Source organism: Arctopsyche grandis, chromosome 6, assembly GCF_051622035.1.
Source record: "Arctopsyche grandis isolate Sample6627 chromosome 6, ASM5162203v2, whole genome shotgun sequence".
Taxonomy (NCBI): Eukaryota; Metazoa; Arthropoda; class Insecta; order Trichoptera; family Hydropsychidae; genus Arctopsyche; species Arctopsyche grandis.
In genome coordinates, this window is record NC_135360.1 from 16,073,246 (window position 1) to 16,092,543 (window position 19,298).

The following is a 19,298-nucleotide window of genomic DNA, read 5'->3' on the forward strand; positions in this document are numbered from 1 at the left end:
ATTGCTCAGCCAGTAAGATTAATACAGTCAATATATGTACTATCAAGGGTAGGCTGAGGATTTTCAGCGCCATGGGCAATAATAAAATTTGCGCCCCCCCCCCCCTCATTTTTATTAATACATGCTACATAATATAATTTAATAAAATGAAATATAAATCAAAAATATTAACAATTATTATTCTAAGTCATTTAAAAGGGACATTTGAAATTTTTTCCGAGATGGAGTGCTACGTTTTTTGGATTTTACGAAAGAGAGCGGCGTTACCACGCGGTCCTGTATATTTCTAGCCCTGGTGAGATGAATGACAAGAGTAGTAGATAGAGTGAAGAGATTGAAATGACAATGGGAGTGCCACGTGGCTAAAATGCTGAACGAAAGTTGTACAAAATAAATGCTAGAATGGCGTCCAAGAGAATGCAAAAGGGTAAAAGGAAGGTGCGTGAATGAAATTAGGAAAATGTGTTGGGTGAGATGGATGAGAGTTGCGCAAAGCGGAGACGAGTGGAAGCGTGATGGAGAGGCCTTCATCCAGTAGTGAATCGTAAATGAGGCCGTCGGCAGCAACAATATTTTCCGTATCCAGTTACTAATATGGCCGGTGTCGACGGCCCCAGTGGCTACGTCCACACTGCCGATATTTGCGAATTTTTCCATAACCAGTTCCTAAATATCAACCACAGGTTGCAATATGGGAACTAGATATGGAAAATTCGAGAGTATCGGTAGTGTGGACGTAGCCAATGGCTGTAAATGATGATGATGATACATTATAAAAGTACATAATTTTCCTAAAAAAACATCGATTTGTGTAGATTAAATTGAGGTGATGCCTGACAAATGCGTATATTTCACTAGTTTATGTTTGTGTTATATACTTATTAACAGTGGTGGACTGGCCATACAAGCGAACATGCCCGATGGCATGTGAGCCCCACTATCTGTTAGAAAATATGGGCCTATGTTTCTTGTAACTAAATTTGTTTATTTCCATTTTTGAAAATTTTATTTATTTTTTACCCTTGATTTTTAGCGTGATGGAAAGAAGAAAATTTTGTTATATGGGGGGGGGGGGGACAAATTTTTTTAACCCTGGGTGGGCCCCCTTTGACTCCTGGCAAGCGCTGATATCAGTCCCAGTCCGCCACTGCTTATTAATACATAAAAAATACAAAATATTGCAAGAAAAAATTTATTCTCAGAGTCAAAAGTATTCGAAAATTAAGCCCATTAAAAAAATAATTTTACATTTTTAATATCTGAGTCGGAGTCATATTTTTTCTCGAATGAAAAAATCCACGTTGCGAATGAAACTGAAAAGCATAGAAGTAGAATACATAGAATAGTCGTTGTTATCAAAAGTATCGTCTAAAAGCGAGCCATCGAAGAGAGAGACGGAAAGTCAGAAGAGAGACGAAGTTTAGCAAACAATGAGCAAACGATGAACAAACTCTGCCGCGCAGAGTTTATGTAGCAACATTTTTGGAGGCTGAGAGTGATTCTATGAATTATACTTGTACATATGCTGAAAATCAAATCACGTGCCCGTGAGTTTTAGTTTGAGTGTGTAAGCACTGCGCAAAGTTCGTATTATCGAGGTGCTACTGCAGAGTAGGTGAGGTTGGCAAAAGGCGCTGGGTGCAGCAGTATTGCGTGGGGCGCAGCGGGGCGTTCTAGGTGTCGCCTTACGTAATTCGAGCGTCTGCATCCGCCCTCCACACTCGCCCCCCCACACGACACTTCCATGGGGCGCAAGAAGAAGAAGGCCTCCAAACCTTGGTGCTGGTATCCCACTCGGTTACACGTAACCCGACGACCCCCCACACTGCCCCCCCCACTGCCCCCCACACACACCCACACACCCCACACAGACGGGGCGCAGCGCCCGAGCTGCCCTGTCGGCCCCCTTTAGCATCTCTCCCGCTCGATTGGGCGAAACGAGGTCACTGCGTGCGACACTGCGACACTGCGCCACTGCACCATTGCACCATTGTACCATTGTACCATTGTACCATTGGACCATTGCGCACGTCCTGTGATCTACATATCGAACTCCCCATTGCCCCCTTATCTGTGTTATGTTCCATTCATTATTATCTACTAGTCGATCTGAATGCTACCTCGTGACGTTTGACAAATGGCTGTCATTATTTCAGGGTCATGTTCAACGACGGAGTGCCGTTCGACGTGCTTTCTCTTTATCAGTCTTGCTGTAGCTTGACGTTGTAATTCATAGAATAAATACACCGAAATGTACATGTACTCAAAGTACTGGCTTGATTAAGTAATATGCAATCGTTCTCGTTTGCTCAGTGCTGAGCGTCATGGTCATTTTTATCATCTGAGATCCTGTGGACGATCTTCTACTTCTCCCGGTCCTGTCCTAAGTTTAAAGCAGCGCTTGAGGACGATCCCGTTGGTTCTTTAATTTGATCTGACCATCTTAACACTTTGTAAGCGGGTAGGTCGCGCGGCCTCTCAATTTACTCGGCCTCGTTTACTCTCAATACTCGCTAAAATTCGTATAACTCTCGAAGTTCTCATTGTATTTCAATAAAATTTTTGATTTGTACTCGCCAGTATCTGCAGATTCTATTTATGAACACCACAACACAAAAAAGTTTTACTTTCACTTATAAATACATGTTGTTTTATAGTTTTAAAGTTTTAATTAAAAAATGGCTTATAACATAAATAATAGTTTAATACAATATTTACAAATGGTAATTAATAGTTTACGCGTGTATGATATCTATCAAAGCAGGTACCTTTATGAAGTGGAACGTTACAGAACTCGCAAAAGTATCGGGTTTCACTGCTGTTCTTTTGTGCAGTACACATGGATATTTTTTTGTGCCGCTTGTCATTATGGGTCGTAATTTATGACTTCGTAAATCCATAGATAATCCTAGGGGATGGTCCTTTGTCGTTGCACGCTTCGTTGGTGCTGGTGTTGGTGCATTATTATCGGCAAATATTTGATCCTGATCATCAGCACGAGAAGCCATCTTTACGGATTAATTCAAATTCAAATTCACGAAAGCGACCAAAAGAACCGAAAAGGTCAGCGTCTTACGGAAACCTACATCTAGGGTGAAATAAGAAGAAACAAGCGAAAGATTGAAAAAAATGGGTGTGACAAATTTCAAACAGATGTTACGAGTTTAAATGGTTCCACGAGACAAAATATATAACACAGGTTCCGATTTTATCATTTGTATATGAAGTATGTATCCAGTTATAGAGATGTCGTTGATTAAAAATATTTTAAGAACACGAGTTTTCTCGTAATCCGCAGTCCAAGAGCAGACTACGTGAACACGAGAATTCTCGTGGCCCGCCATCAAGCGTTGGGTACTCAAACACGAGAATTCTCGTGACCCGATCACAAAGTGTTAAGGGAGACTGTCTTCCCGCTCGCCTTCCCTTAAATGTTCCGGTGACCGTCGGCTTCTTTAGATTCTCCACGTTCTTCCTGGTAATATGGCAAAAGTAGGAAAGCATCCCTTTTCTACATGTGGAGAGTCTCCTCGAAACTGCCAACTCTTTGAGGATAAATGTTAAATTAATTATAAAATCACATCAATATTAATAAACCAGTATTAAATAAATTTTATTAATTTATCCTAGCTTTAGTTCTTTTAAACGTCAGCAGCATTCATCGTTATGTATCATATTGGAATGTTTTTTATTTGCAAAATTACTTGCAATTTATTCTTGTTACAAAAAGCATACTCTGCAACATTTTTTCGAAGACGGCAACTATTCTCGTGCTGGCTCAGCTATTTTTAATGTTTTAGTTTCAAATTTGAAAAAAAAAATGATTACTTCAACATAAGTATGAAAAATTCTAGATTATTCAGCCTGAATTAGTGTTGGGATGGTTCAGGTAGCAAAACTATGGATGATTGAGAGTATTGTAGGTTTAAAATGTATCATTCGTAATAACTTGACTATGGATAGTCATTAGGGCAATCTCAAATAACAATACACGTTCCGACAGTTCTGAAAGCAAAATAGCATAAAAAAGGTTTTCTACAAAGTAAAAAAAACGCCCCAAAAGTATTTTGCCCTAGAGTATCCACCTCTTAATAATTACTAAATGTAAGAAAACACGTGAAACCACGTGGGAGCCGAATTAAATTTTGCAGGCCAAACTGGGCAACTGTTTTATATAGGAAAGGAACGATATATGTATTGATTCCAATTATTATTACCAAATCAATGAACATTTAATATTAGCGTTGAATATTTCCATGAACCACGAAAACGAAAACTCTCCCTCTGACTTATGACAAGAACATGTTTGGGTTGATAGTGCTAGTTTTTTTTTAGATATTATCTAATTTCTATAGTGTATTAACTAAAAAGACCCATTGACAATTTGTCACGTACCAATAGGATACTGCTCTGGTCAAAATACGAAATCTAGTCTAGAACAGATCAGCTAGGGCGAAAACACACTGAATCGAACGACAAGTGAACGTCCTTGGACTCCCGTGTTGAAATAGCCATGCGGTTTTTTTTTCGATTAGTTTCGACAAGTTTTTCATACATTTCTTCAATTATGAGAATGACTGTTATCGATTACTGTCAATACAAGGATTTGAGCCAGGGCGCCAGGGATATACAAAACTATCTAAAAAAAAAACATGCATCTTTGTGTGTTTGTTCTCCCTAATTGACTGGCAGATCAGGCTTTTTACGAAAATTTTATTATAACACCTTGTTTATTATATAGGGTAGGTAGTTGTTACAAAGTACATGTTTTTAAACCATTTCATTTGATTTATCAGTTTTGATAACCTTTCATGCAATACTTGCACACGAATGACCCTGGTTTAGATGATCGCCATTGAATGGACCACACGCAAATACACGTTGAATATGTTATTTTTGTGTGTTTAAATGGTTTTCTTTGTTCAATCCGAATGTTCAAAGTGCATTGTTCCAAGATTCTAAATTTTTATTTGCCAATGTAAATAACACATAATTTCAATCGCAACACTTTTATTTTGATGTACGTGTATTATTTGCAAAATTTTCCTTAACAAAGATTTAACAGGTACTGCAATAGAGAGTTTGACGATGAAAAAATATTGATTCAGCATCAAAAGGCAAAACATTTTAAATGTCATATTTGTCATAAGAAACTTTACACCGGACCGGGATTGTCTATACATTGTATGCAGGTAGGATTGTGACTGTATACACATATGTGTGAATTGAAATAAATATAAAAAAAAACTTGAAATTATAATTGTAATGCTTTGTAGGTTCACAAAGAGGCTATCGATAAAGTGCCAAATTCCCTTTCAAATCGATCAAATATTGAAATTGAAATATACGGCATGGAAGGCATTCCTCCTGAAGATGTAAAAGAACACGAAAAACAAAGATCAGGTCACTATTATATTTTATTATTGGATTGATTTGATTTCGAAGAGTTGTTTTTTTTTTATTGTTCTTCATATGTCGTAGGTGGACCTGGAGGAGTCAGAGATGACGATAGTGATGATGATGAGCCTGCTGTAAAGAAAAAACCGCCTTCAACTGGTTTATTGCCCGCACCGCCATCAGCTCCAAATGCTCCTCCACCTACCGCTATGCCTGGCATGTACCAGCTGCCACCAGGAATGCAGATTATGGGTCCAATGCCACCACCACCATTCATGCAAGCACCACCTGGGTAATTTCCGCAAATTATTTAATCAAATGGTCAATTGAAATTTCAGTCAATTTAATGAATGTTTGTATTTCAACAGAATGGTAGTGGGGTCAGTTCGACCATTATTCCCCGGTGCTGCCGGTGCACAATCTACGAGCTCTGCATCAGTGACTCCGAAGCCGGCTTTCCCTGCATATAGGTATAAAAAAATGATATTTTCAATATGCACACATGTATTGTGAATTATTCTTTTTACTGAATGTTTTTTGTTTCATTGTAGTACGGTAACAATAAGTGCTCCACCGACTGGTGTAGCCGGTAGTAGTACAAGCTCGCCAGCACGACCGTTGGTCACATCGACCGGTGCTGCTTCTCGTATAATGCACCCTCCTGAAGATGTTTCTTTAGAAGAGTTGCGTGCGAGATTACCGCGTTATCGAAGAGTGACACGCGTTGCGACTCCGGCAACGGTGTCGACTGCCACATCCACACCCACACCAGCTCCGGCACCGACTCCGACGGTCGTTTCGCAGCCACAGCCGTCTTTACAACAAGCCATAGTTGAGGTGTACCTTTATGTAATCTTCGTAAAGTTTCTTTATACAATTTTTAATGTGTATACACAAATGTTCGTTTGGAATATGCAGCCGTAGAGATGCACACGTAGTAATGTGTTTTTGAAATGTTAATTATCTAGCAATTGGCTCAGCAACAACATCAACAGCAGCAAATGGCGGTGCAATTGGCCGTTGCCGCGCAGAAGCAGGCACAGGACGCGCACACGGCAGCATTACTTCGTTCCCTTCCTCGTCCTCCGCCGCATCCTCAATTTGTACCCGTTTCTTTACCGTTAGGTACCATGGGCATGCCCATGAGTATGATGAGTGCTGTAGGAGGTCGACAAATGCCCCCCGGACCCATGCATGTGATGCAGCAGATGCAGCAACATGTGCCTATGCCTCAGCTTAATATGCTGCGACCGCCACCAATGCAGTTCCCACCGGGTATGTAGCTTATTGTCTGCCACATTTACTAGTCGAGAAAGAGATTATATTTTCTGTTCTGGATCAATATATTTATGAAAACAATTTTAATCCAAAATAGAACCTGACTAATTTCATGTAACGTTCAAATTGAAAGAAAAATAATTAAAGAGAATCCTGAAAATATATACAAATATCATAAACCCAACGTTTTTACATAACTACATCTTATATTGAATATATTAATTGTTATTAATCATATCTCTAATTATTTCCCTAATATTAGGCATACATATAAGACTATAGTAAAGTTTTGTTGAATTGTGTACCTCCTTCGAATTTGATAATTTATGATGTGTATTTGTAATATAAATTACATATCCACGTTTAGTAATTTTTTCACGACAGAACTTTACTATTTTAATGAAATTTACTGTTGATGAAGGGAGATAAATTTTATCTTATGATTTGTTTATTTCATATTTTGTCTCAAGTTAACATTGTATTTTTGAAGGTATTTTGCATTCATCTACTATAATATTACGTTCGGAGCAAAGCTATTGCTTTAAATGACAAAAATAATAATTATTTTTAATTTATTTTCGATAATGACTATTCTCACGATCACTTTTACTCCAAACAGTAAGAATCTTTAATTGTATTTACACTTTTAACTGTTTTTGTATTGAAAAACATATATTCAAAACAAAACGTCATATTGATTGTATTGTATATTGAATATTGGTTAAACCATGCATTTATATTTTTTCATCCATTATAACATAATGTAAATTTATATACTCAAATTAACACTTTTGCTAATTTAAAGGCAAACTATATTTTTATTTTATGTGTGGCTGATCGAGAGTGTTATTTGCATGTATTCCCTTTACACAATTAGCAGCTTAATAATAATCTGAAACTCAACATTCAGAATTTTCCCTCAAAACTATTTTACATAATTTAAACACTGTTTTTTTTTTCTTTCTAATTGTTAAAGCCTGTCTAGATTTTATGAGTTTTAGAGATAATCTGAGAAGAATGTGCATTTATTTATATATATTTTTTATTTTATGTACAGTATTGTTCACATTCATTGACGTATTGAACAATCTCTTAGAACTTGAATAATAACTTTTCTGATATTTTACCTTATTTTTTTTAAACTGAAGAAAAAAAAAAAAAGAATACAAGCGATTAATCTTTTATTGACTAATTAAATTCTCATGTTTATTATGAGTGTATTTAATATATTGTATATATATATATATTTATTTTTTTTTGGAGGGTGGGAAGAATTTAGATTTTGGTCAAGAGTTTAATATTATGTTATAAAAATCCTGGATTTTTGCTACAAATACTCGTAAATTTGGTGTACTTATCTTATATACATATTAGGGACTTATATTTATTTTACTTGATTTATTGATATCAAATCACGAATATACATATGTTGCGTTTGTACATATTGATGTTATGAATAGATTTGCTTTAGCATGTTTTATACATATGTAGGTAGCCTTATTCTTTTGTATTGCTAATTAATTTCAGTGCCGGTAAAGTGAACTCTTCATTATTACTTTGTATTATATCATCAGTTCAAAATATTAAAATATTTGAGATTCAAAAAAAAACGATGACGGCGTATTATAATTTATTTGATGCGGTGATTTTAACAGTTTAAAGTTTTTTTCTAATATTTTTAAAAGATTAACGATAATTTTTTTTTTTATATGGAGAGTTTACTATTTGTTGGTAAAAATTGACGTGAATATATGTACTTACATGTGCTAGATTTTCTAAAAGGATTGTATGCATTCCAGTAAAAATATTTACATGTATTTAAAAGTTCAATATTTTCAATGCCACTGTTTATATTAATCTATCATTGATTGCGGGTTTAAATAAAATGTATGAAACATTTCTTGAATACAATCTTTTCAGTTTATCGGTTTGGAACTATAGCTGTTTATTTTGTAGATGATTAATTTATGTTGGTTCATGTTGTCCGAATGGGATTTTTACTATGTAATTTATTTTGCAAAAATTATGTTGCTTTTGCATCAATACTGTTAATAATTTGAGTATTATGATAATCTACATTCGTACTATCTATTCGTAAAATTTTCTATAGAAACGGTGGATCTTTCAAATTGATCGTCGTTAGTTCAATAATGCGTTTTCTGAATTCAATTTCTGGTGTAATTCTTGTTATCTTTTATGTAATATATACATATAAGAAGTGATTGATTTTGTTTATACTCGCAGAAAACTGGAGATGAAAGTGCTCGGAGAGTATGTTTTCAGTGTTATTTTGCTCTCTAGATGGTCCTTAACATTATTTAGTTAAAATAAATGTTTTGCTAATACTGCCTATTATATGTTTTTGTTTTTTTTCTTTCTTTTTTTTTGATACGGTTGATAAAGTGATGTGAATGGGCCGTTGAGTTGGGCCCCTGCCTGATAATAAGTCACTGTGATCATCCCCACGGTCCTCCATAAAGGTAGACTACATCCACAAGTACCAAGCTACTTACTTGCATTATATATCTATATATATATATATATATACCAATATATACTTAAATATATATATTAATATACATTATATTTTATTCAGGCAATTAAAGCCTTATCATTTTATTTCCTGTATATTCTCTCTCTATCTTTCGCTCTGATATGAATTTAATTTTATACATGTAAATCATCTTTATGGATACATATTTATTTTACTTATTATTTATGAAGTGTCTCTTTATTTTCGAGAATATTTTTATTTAATTTTTTTTGCGTTTATACATTGAGTATTCTACCATATTCATGATGTTTTTTTTTATTATTATATAATATACATACAGTAACATGCAGAGAAATCGCATCACTTTCAATTGTTCGATGTTTTCGATTTTTTTTAATTACATGAAGCTATACACAAGTTTTTTTGGTTTTATTATTTGATTTCAACTATTTAACATGTTTTACGATTAAAAAATATTATTTATATTTTTAAATTAAGGCGAGATACGAATTTAAAAAAAAATGCAAAATAGGGCATCTTTCTTATATGTATTTCAAATGTCTCTAGCTAAAATAATATTACAGTATATATTTTTCTATGAATTAAAATACATAGGCAATGAACATATGACAACAATAAATAGTAATATAATAATTACTAGTCAATCGTCTTGCTTCTATGATGGGATGGTACCTGCCGGCGGGAACAATACGACTTTTTTTGTCGTCCGAAATTTCTGCAAACCATACAGAGACTCCGACTGAATAAATTGGATGAGGAGAAAGCCGAACGAACATTTCAGTTATCAGTGTGTTACTAGAATAGTTGAAAACCGGGCGGCCAAATGATTTGGGGATGTTTTTCGTATTACGGCATGGAAGTGCTACGTTTTTTCAATGGTAAAGTGAAGACTATAGACTATGAAAAAAATTTGGGAATTTTTTTCCGTCTTATTGAACAACATCTTTCAAAGTCAACCGACTTCAAAATTTCAGGCCGATTTTGCAAATTATCATCGGGCACAAATGATATTTATTGTATTTAAAATAAGTGATTGATATCATCAAACAAATTTAATAGCATTTTATTAAGTTTGGACGTCTATTTTTTTTACAAATAAAAAAATACAAAGAGAAAGTAGATATTCATCACTAAAATGACCAGACAATAGCCCCGACTTACAACCTATCGAATATTTATGGGCTATTATAAAGCAAAGGGAATAAAAACAACACCCTGGGGCAAATTATGAGTTAAAAAAACTGTTTAAAATGTATGGTTTGAAGAAATTTCGGACGACATACTAAAAAAAGTCGTATTGTCCCTGCCGGCAGGTACCATCCCATCATAGAAGCAAGACGATTGTCTAGTAATTATTATATTACTATTTATTGTTGTCATATGTTCATTGCCTATGTATTTTAATTCATAGAAAAATATATACTGTAATATTATTTTAGCTAGAGACATTTGAAATACATATAAGAAAAATGCCCTATTTTGCATGTTTTTTTAAAATTCGTATCTCGCCTTAAATTAAAAATATAAATAATCTTTTTTAATCGTAAAACATGTTAAATAGTTGAAATCAAATAATAAAACCAAAAAAACTTGTGTATAGCTTCATGTAATTAAAAAAAATCGAAAACATCGAACAATTGAAAGTGATGCGATTTCTCTGCATGTTACTGTATATGATTGTTTATATTAAAACATCACGTGTTTTTGTCTTTTTTTGATTATATATATATATTCTTGACGACATATTTTTTGTTGATATATATATAACAGATAATTGCCATGTGTTTGGGGTGATGATTGAATATGTGCCATGCTCGCCAGCTTATAGATCTTTGTGTTTTTGTGCGTTTACACGTGCAACCTATATAATCGCAAACACAAACTCAATGTAATGTACATAAATAGTCATGTATGTGGACATTCGTATTGTATTATGTACATACATATCAAATTAATATCGAAATTGTATCTGAAAGGGGCAAGTTGATTTGTAAATATGTTGTATTTTATATTTTTTATTAACGTGTAATCCAGTGTTGCGTGATTTCAGTATATTTTCAATACCGTGTTTGATTTATGTACATATATGGTGATGGGAGTATCTTTAAAAAACATAAATGTATGACATTATAACTATACTATAGGCGAGCATGACACGCTTGGAATTAGCACAGCTGTGGCCCAATTATAATGTATTTGAATGTTTGGCATGGTCGTGAATTGCTTCAATAAATCACATTACATATTACTTGATTCCTTGGATATTAGATGCCTAGTTAGTTATTATTTAAGAACACTTTTAATAAACATAATATGTGGTAGGTTTTATTTTGAGACTGATAATTAAGTTTTGGTTTTTATATAACTATATTATAGTTAATACTTGCAATTTGGGCAAAACCTTCGTGACTTCTTTTATGCTCCGTTTGTCTCGTGACACTTTCATTTGAATTAAATGTATACATAAACGTTTCTAAATTAAGGTAAGTACTCCGGGTAAAAGAAGTCTATGAAGTTTGGTCATATTGCTCGCACATAAGTATAACATCAGCACTTCTTGCAGTTCCACAGTCTTTTATAAGCATATTCTTTTAAAGATCAAAACGTTGATTACACGTGTTCAGTGTGCGCTTTGTTTATTTTTCGTATATTAGTCATAATAAATTGATGCCTGCTGATTAAGTATTATTTTTTTAAATATGATTTAACTCGATGTGCACATTTTTTGTATAGACGTTTTTCCCGCATTGAAAGGTTACCAAAGAAATCTGTTACGGCAGTGTAAAGGTTATCATCCTAGTGTCCTGTATTTCTGATCGACGTTGAAAATACATTTTTATTTTATAGTTTTTGTATATTTTTATGTATGATTTGCATAAAGATTATAAACAAATTTATAAACAAGACTGTGAAATTGTTAATGCTTGTTGTACTACTTATGAATAAGGTTTAGCGGGTAAGTAATGTCTTTTTTTTAAATTTCAGTGTAAATCTTAGGCACTCAATTAATAAGTAGGTTCTTTCTAAATTACCTAGAGCAAGCAATTCACTTATTTATAACTTAATAATAGATTGTTAAAAGTTACCATTTTTCAAATGTATTGTCGTGATTTAAATGAAAATCGACGGTTAAAGTCGTGCTATGGAATATTGTTCTAGTTTTACAATAAAATTCTTACACAGGTGTCATTGTAAAGCTTTCCACCGAATTTATTAACGAGTATTTTGATTGGACACAGTTTTGATGTTGTATGTATTTGCCATCGCCCTGATGTGACGTGTTTTCTTTTTGGCAGAAGCATATGCCAGACGAAATTGGCATTGATTCGCCCGGTTGTCACACTTAGTAGATTATAGGTGAGATAATATTAATTCAAACAGGTGATTGTTACCTGCAATCACAGCGGTCGTTACCAACTGCTGTTGGACTCAGAGGTCCCCTGTTAATATTTTTAAGCTACACATGTAAACTGAGTTGTTTATCTAAATGTATGCTTCATGGACTGAATTTGCGTTGTTAAATTGCAACCATAATTTGAACCATACATTTTTTTTAAATGTTTGTTTCATTTGAAATTTTGATTTTAAGTCTGAAATAATTGATGTCATAATGTGTGAAGAATATTTTATCCACGTAATCAATTTGTCGTTTTATAATACGTCTTATTTTTATTTTTTTTTTAGTATATTTGCATAAAGCTCTATATAAGTATTGCACGAATTTAATTTTGAATATATTACTTTTATTTTTTTTTGTTTACATTGATTGTTCGGATTTCACAATTTATAATTTGAAAGTATATACGTATATATGTATGTGATATGTATTAAAGATTCGGCAATGAAATTGATAATGCCGACTGTTCTTCACTCATGAAGCATTTTGAATAAAGTTGCTGCGAGTATTTCTAATATGTGATTGTGTGTTTGTGGTGTGTAGGCATGATTCAACTGGGTGGGATGATGGGCCCCATGCAAGCGATGGGTCCAGTGGCGTTTCCAGGGGCGGTAAGCGGCTTGCACATGATGCCACCTCGTTTTAGGTGATCCCCGCCTCCATCAGCATCACACCATCTCTGGCTTCTCTATCAATGAGTGTCCATATATGAAGTCGGTGCATTTCTTATTACTTATTTGATCTTCATATTCTTAAAAAGTATTTAATGAGACTACTGATTTTAATTACCTCTGCTTGATTTGTATAATCTAAATAACCACAATAATTTAATCAATTGTATAAAAATATGACAGTTATTTTTGTTTTGTTTACCGATAAAAAAAAGTCTAGTGGTATGATTTAGGATAATTAAATTGTTCAAATTTGTTAAGGCGAATTTATTAATAACAATTGTTTTATTTATTGTTATATAATTTATTTTGAAATTCGACATACGTATGTGTGGTGTATATGTTAGAATGTCTGTAACATAGTTCATTTTATGAATGCTACAATGTATGATATGTGACTATCGGTAGTATATTTAATAGTTGATTGATTGTGTGCTATAACAGTGTTCAGTGCTTAAACTTGTATTCGGATGCGATAGTATTGATTTGTTTTTACTGTCAACAGATATTTTAACTGCTGTGATGGTTCCGTGTTTATAAAGAGAGCCCTTTTGTTCAGTGATAAGGGTATGTAAATTTAAGATCCTTTTTAATCCTTCATACTCGCTCTTCACATTTTGTGTGCCCCACAGCTGATAACTACAAAATATCTCCGAGCTTCTACTTTTCGTCTGCTTAGTGAATGACATTTTATAACTATTAAAGTCTAAACGTTCAGTATGTATTCGACAATCTTGAAATAACATCGTTAGCTTTATTGTGATGATTATACACTGTTAGTGGTGGAGGGAATTTTGTAAGAATGATTCCTGGACCTGGACAAAACAAATCAGGTCAGTTTTATTTTCATATTTTATTCAAATGTTTATCTGACAGGCTGTTAAGGTAAGCCCTAAATGGTTTTTTTTTTGTTTTTAATAAGCGTCGCTACAGTTGAAAATGTGTTTTTAGTTTATATGAACGTAATTTATTTTAATTTAATGTATACAAATGATACTGAATAATATAGTGCACTATTGACTATAGATAAAATGATAATATTACCTTGGAGATTATATGTGAGCACTGATAGTTTTTTTTATATGTATACGTGGATTATGGAATTACTTTTCGTCCTGCTGAAAAACAGGTGATATGTTAACATTTTATTATATAAGACAAATTGACAGGTGATAGGGGAATAATCACAATGGCTGTTGTTGGACCTGGTAAACGAACATGTTCTGTTCAAATATAATCAAATAACTCTCAAATTTTTACAAATTATATATAAATACCAACGGACGGTCCCTTGTTATTGTAGAACTAACAATCTCACTCTAAATCGAATAGTCGAATTGTATATTGTATGGCTGTTTTTTTAATATTGCTCTCCCGTGTTAATTGATTTGTTAGTTCTACGACAGGTGAGAAAGTGCAGATAGTGTTTCTGGAGTTGAACACGTTCTGCTTATTATATCACAACAGCCGTTGTTGGGCCGCTGCTCCCCTGTTAGCCACACGTCTGAAGTATTCCTTTTTTTTGTTCATATTATCGATGTATGCCTCTTTTCTTTGAAATGTTTATAAGATGTAACATTATTTGTTTTTTTTTTTTTTTTGATTTTTACTTTGAAACACTCCTTGTATTCTAAGTTACAATCTTTTAATTGAATATCTATATATATATATATATATATATATATATATATATATATATATATATATATATATATATATATATATATATATTAGCTTTATACAATGACTGTATGTTTTTTATTTGTTCTAAAATGAAATTGAAATAGATAAAAAATAATATACTTCAGCCGGAATTAACAGGTGACTTGATGAATTGTCACAACATTTGGTTGTTGGATTGGTGGCCCCCTGTCACATATATTGTTAAAAGTCTCGTGTATTTTATATCATGAAAACGCCTAACCAAATGTCACACATAAACTGCTTCTTTTTATTGAATAATGTAGATTTCCTACTTGAAATAAATTATGGTTAGGTTTTACTATTTATTCGGTATTGTATTATATTAGTTTGAATTGTGCATATTAATAATGAGTTTTATTTGTAAACGTACATAAGACTTTCGAATCTTCATTAGTCACAATTAGGAAAATGATAATTTAACGTGTGCTCAATTGCTTAGAAATATAGTAATTTATGTATTATATTAAAAAAATAATGATAGAGGCCATATTGAAATTAATAGTTTGTTATATTTTTACGACTTGCACAGATTTTTCTTCAATACGATTTTACATACAATAGCTTGCGAATAATAAATACTTAATCAATTTATGGCTAATGCCTTTTTTTTTGTTAAATTCACTGTTGCATTTAAATTTTTGAATTTTCTCTTAGTGGTTTATTGACATTTGGATAGGGCTTATGGTAAAAAAAGAAAAAAATGTCCTCAACTGTCTTTAATATGATGTAATGCGTATTATTTATGTATTCTCAGTTTTGTAGTTCAATCATGCTGCAGAGTTTAAACACAATAAATAATAACATACCAAAAAAAGGTGTTTTAATAATTTTAGTACATATCCAACCATTATGTAAATATTTCTTACATCAAGAGTTATAAATCTACAACAAGCATCTGCTCGTATAAATTTAAACTCGGTCAGACGCCCTTTTGCATGTCAAAATGTTCAATTGCCTTTTATATAATAATGATTACACATTTTTGCGAGTCTCCCCTTCTGTTGGTTTAGTTATTCATCAAATTCTTTACAAAACTTTAATCATCCAGGTGCTGTATTGAAATATGTATACCTTGTTAAAAAAATAGCCGTTACTTTGATTCTTAAACGGGATATAAAATTTGATTCTGCATCAATTTGTGATTTAAATTCCTTATAACATTTTGAAAAATGATTCAACTCTACGCTGTACATATTTACATATGTGGGTATTCATTATTAGTATCAGGTGACCAGTATTCATTCAATTGAAGCTGTTGTAAGTTTGCTTCTCCACTGCATACAAATTTACGCGTTCCATAATTGGAAAGAAATGTGACTCACAAGGCTTTCACGGTTTGTAACGTGCATATAACCAATATATTTTTCGTTCTTGAAAAAATGTAATAGAGCGTATCGTTTGATCTTAAATTTCCGCAAGTAATTTAAATGATTGCAAATTTTATTACAACGATTGCAATTACCAATGCGAAACGTCCGTTCAGTGTTGCAACGATGCAACAGTGTGCAGCGAGCGCTCGTTTATTAAAATAGCTAAAAAATTTGGTTGTCAGTGCTATTTTGTAATTAAGAACACAAATTAATCAAGTAAAGTAAGAATTCATTTGCACCGAGACAATATTAACGAGCTCTGCAAATAAGATAAGGTTTGTATATAAATTAAATTTAAAAAAAAAACAGCTTGCAGAAAAGTATTCTTTATTTTTCGCTTGTTTATTATATCTTTTGTTTTTATTTAAATTATTACAAATTTGAGGACACTTATGTATCTGATGCATTACAAAATTATTGCAATATGTCATGTGTAATTAAATAAATACACTGATGTCTTTATATGTAAGAATATATGTATGTATGTACATAATGTAGATTTACATGTAGACATAGGCTATGTTTAAAATATGTTTGTTTTTGTTATTAACAATTGTTATCTCTTAGTACAATCATGCGACAACATTTTGCGATGATATAAATTTTTGGGAAACTTGAATGTCGCTAAAATTATGTTACCTATTCACGGCCTAATTTTTTTTATAGGGGTACTTAACTGTGACGAAACACGCTAACATTTATTTACGAATCTACTTCGTTTATGTATATACATGGGAAATATTTCTATAAATCCACTTATTTGTTACATACTACATGGAAATATTGAATTTATATATAAAAATCAAAACTAGATTGTATTATCGTTCACTTCTCATAAATGGGTCATTTGAAGCAGTATAGTGTCCATTCAAGAATTGATAGAACTGTGAATGAGTATTGAATAGTTGGAATCTGTCGAAAATTTTTTTGTGAAGGGAGTGTTTGTCCAATAGGTACAATACCTACTGAACTAATATCTAATTAGTTATATTAACAACACACACTTATCTTTATATAATTTTGAATTGTCCTCATACATCTACATACATACGTACATAGGCTGTCTAACTTTAGATAATCTAAGGACCAGATTAAAGAAAAAGATCAACCTGGAATTAAAAGTCACCAAGACATATCTGAAACTGTTGTGGTAAGAACACGCTCAAACGTGTGGCACGGCACGCCTAGGTAGACTCTAGCTATGATAGGCGTGTCTTCATGCTACGAAGTTTCTGCTACATTTATTCAAATGTGGGAATTACTGTTAAACTTATATAAGCCCATTTTAAAGTTCAATGAAGTCGACTAATAAAGTTCTCAACATGGGGGCTTTATTGGTTCCTCCCACGAATACAGTCTGAGAGACCCCTTCGTCGGAGAATGAGATGGTTGTCCAGCTATATTTCACTAGAACAACCGCACAGCACTCTGCTGTAAATACGAGGATAAAATATCACCGAAAACTCTCCAGGAGGTGAATTTTGGTCTGGATCGCCATAGCATAGTGCTATCGATTTTTTACTGTGCAAAACTATAAACAAAAAAAAAACGTGCCGCGTACCACTCTGTATCTGCACCTTGAACAGTGGTGTCACCCCAATTTTGGAACAATGGGTTTCCAATTTTTTTTCAATAAAATTATTAATATATTATACTTTTTTTTTCGTTCAAGGCACTATATAAATGAAAGTTCATTAAATATTCAAGATTTGTATAGTTTTTGACAAAAATTATATGAATTTTTGGATTAAATAACGGGTTTCCGAAAACCCGTGGAAACCATTAGGGTGACACCACTGACCTTGTGTGTGATTTATGTAAGCTGAAAACAACGTTCTTTAACAACCATTAATTCCACAATGTCTGCATTTCAGAAAAACGTAATCAGAATAGTTATAAATATTGCACTGAAGAAGTTCTCCTTATGCAACATTCGTCACAGTCAGATTTATTGTCTCTTCGTATGATATTAATCAATTTTACAGCCACTATTAAAAAACAATATAAAATGAATTGCGATTTTTTTCTTACATCGAATGAATGAACGTTTAGTTTTATTTTTCAATATAATCCTAATAAATGCATTTGATCAAGTATTTTTTTTATTCCAAGTCAAAAGATTTGTCTCTTAGAGTCTGCGGAAAATATGATACATGTATGTATATACATAGCCAATAGTATCATACTACGGGAGACATGACGCATGGGAAATCTTTTCGTGCATGGTGCAAGCAGTGGCGTCGCTAGGGTTGGTGTCACTCCCCAACCCAAGTCATATTTACAAAAGAATAAATAAAAAATTCTTCGATGGCAGATATGAGACTCTTGTTTTGGATAGCTTGAAACAAGGCTACTTCTTCAATTGTCTTTGATCTCATTTGGAGCTGAAATTGAAAACATCGTCCTCTTGTGAGCTTAGCGACCCTTGTTTGCGCCCCTGTCGATATTTTTTTAACCACAGATCTTCCCTCTATCGCGATTTCATGATCATCTAATTTTAAAAGCACTTGTTCAATGCTCCACAAGGTGACCGCACTTCTCTAGCTATCTTGAAACTTCTAGTAATGATAATGGCACCCCTAGCCACCCTTGAGTTGGAATATCCTTTCATAGCCTTCAGCATGGGTCGGTGGTTGGGCTTTTGTCTAGTACTGAGAGGTCGCCGTGTTTGATCTCGTGAGTTGACCTCAATTGAAAAGAATTTATTCCGAGTATATTATCTGTAATGCTGTTGGTCAGGCATGGATATTCGTGACTCAAAGTTGATCGTTTCCTATCAAAGTTTGCCAATTTTTCTGATTTCATTGTTGAAACGGTTCCTCCATTAAATTGGATAAAAACCATCCTACACACTATGTCAATACTATTTGAGAATGATTTATGTACAATAAAATGTATGTACAAGTTAAAAAAAAACTCATGGATGTCTCGTTAATTTCGAGTTTTTCAGTGTCTTGTAATTCAGC

The 19,298-nt window shown here is 33.1% G+C and overlaps 1 protein-coding gene across 7 annotated transcripts; it reads left to right on the forward strand.

The window, feature by feature from the left end:
* Positions 1–1,556: 1,556 nt before the first annotated feature.
* BuGZ (Bub3 interacting GLEBS and Zinc finger domain protein) lies at positions 1,557–14,518 on the forward strand. 7 transcript variants are annotated; one of them, XM_077433775.1, is made up of 8 exons: positions 1,557–1,785; positions 5,066–5,192; positions 5,277–5,403; positions 5,482–5,689; positions 5,766–5,867; positions 5,949–6,234; positions 6,366–6,672; positions 13,131–14,518. In XM_077433775.1, exons 1-8 carry the CDS (start codon positions 1,745–1,747, stop codon positions 13,235–13,237), a joined length of 1,305 nt encoding a protein of 434 aa, XP_077289901.1. In that variant the 5' UTR covers positions 1,557–1,744; the 3' UTR covers positions 13,238–14,518. The 7 variants fall into 7 exon arrangements, with proteins under 7 accessions (XP_077289901.1, XP_077289900.1, XP_077289902.1 ...); XM_077433774.1 differs by having other exon boundaries at positions 1,588–1,785; positions 5,949–6,246; positions 13,131–13,533; XM_077433776.1 differs by lacking the exon at positions 13,131–14,518 and adding an exon at positions 12,487–12,639 and having other exon boundaries at positions 1,588–1,785.
* The last annotated feature ends 4,780 nt before the right edge of the window (positions 14,519–19,298 follow it).

What these genes read in the sequence shown, in the direction of transcription:
- BuGZ (XM_077433774.1), top strand. Translation starts at nt 1,745, where the DNA reads ATGGGGCGCAAGAAGAAGAAGGCCTCCAAACCTTGGTGCTG. An exon ending in ACACGAAAAACAAAGATCAG is followed by an intron (nt 5,404 to 5,481) that starts GTCACTATTATA and finishes CATATGTCGTAG; the next exon opens with GTGGACCTGGAGGAGTCAGA. An exon ending in TAGTTGAGGTGTACCTTTAT is followed by an intron (nt 6,247 to 6,365) that starts GTAATCTTCGTA and finishes TTAATTATCTAG; the next exon opens with CAATTGGCTCAGCAACAACA.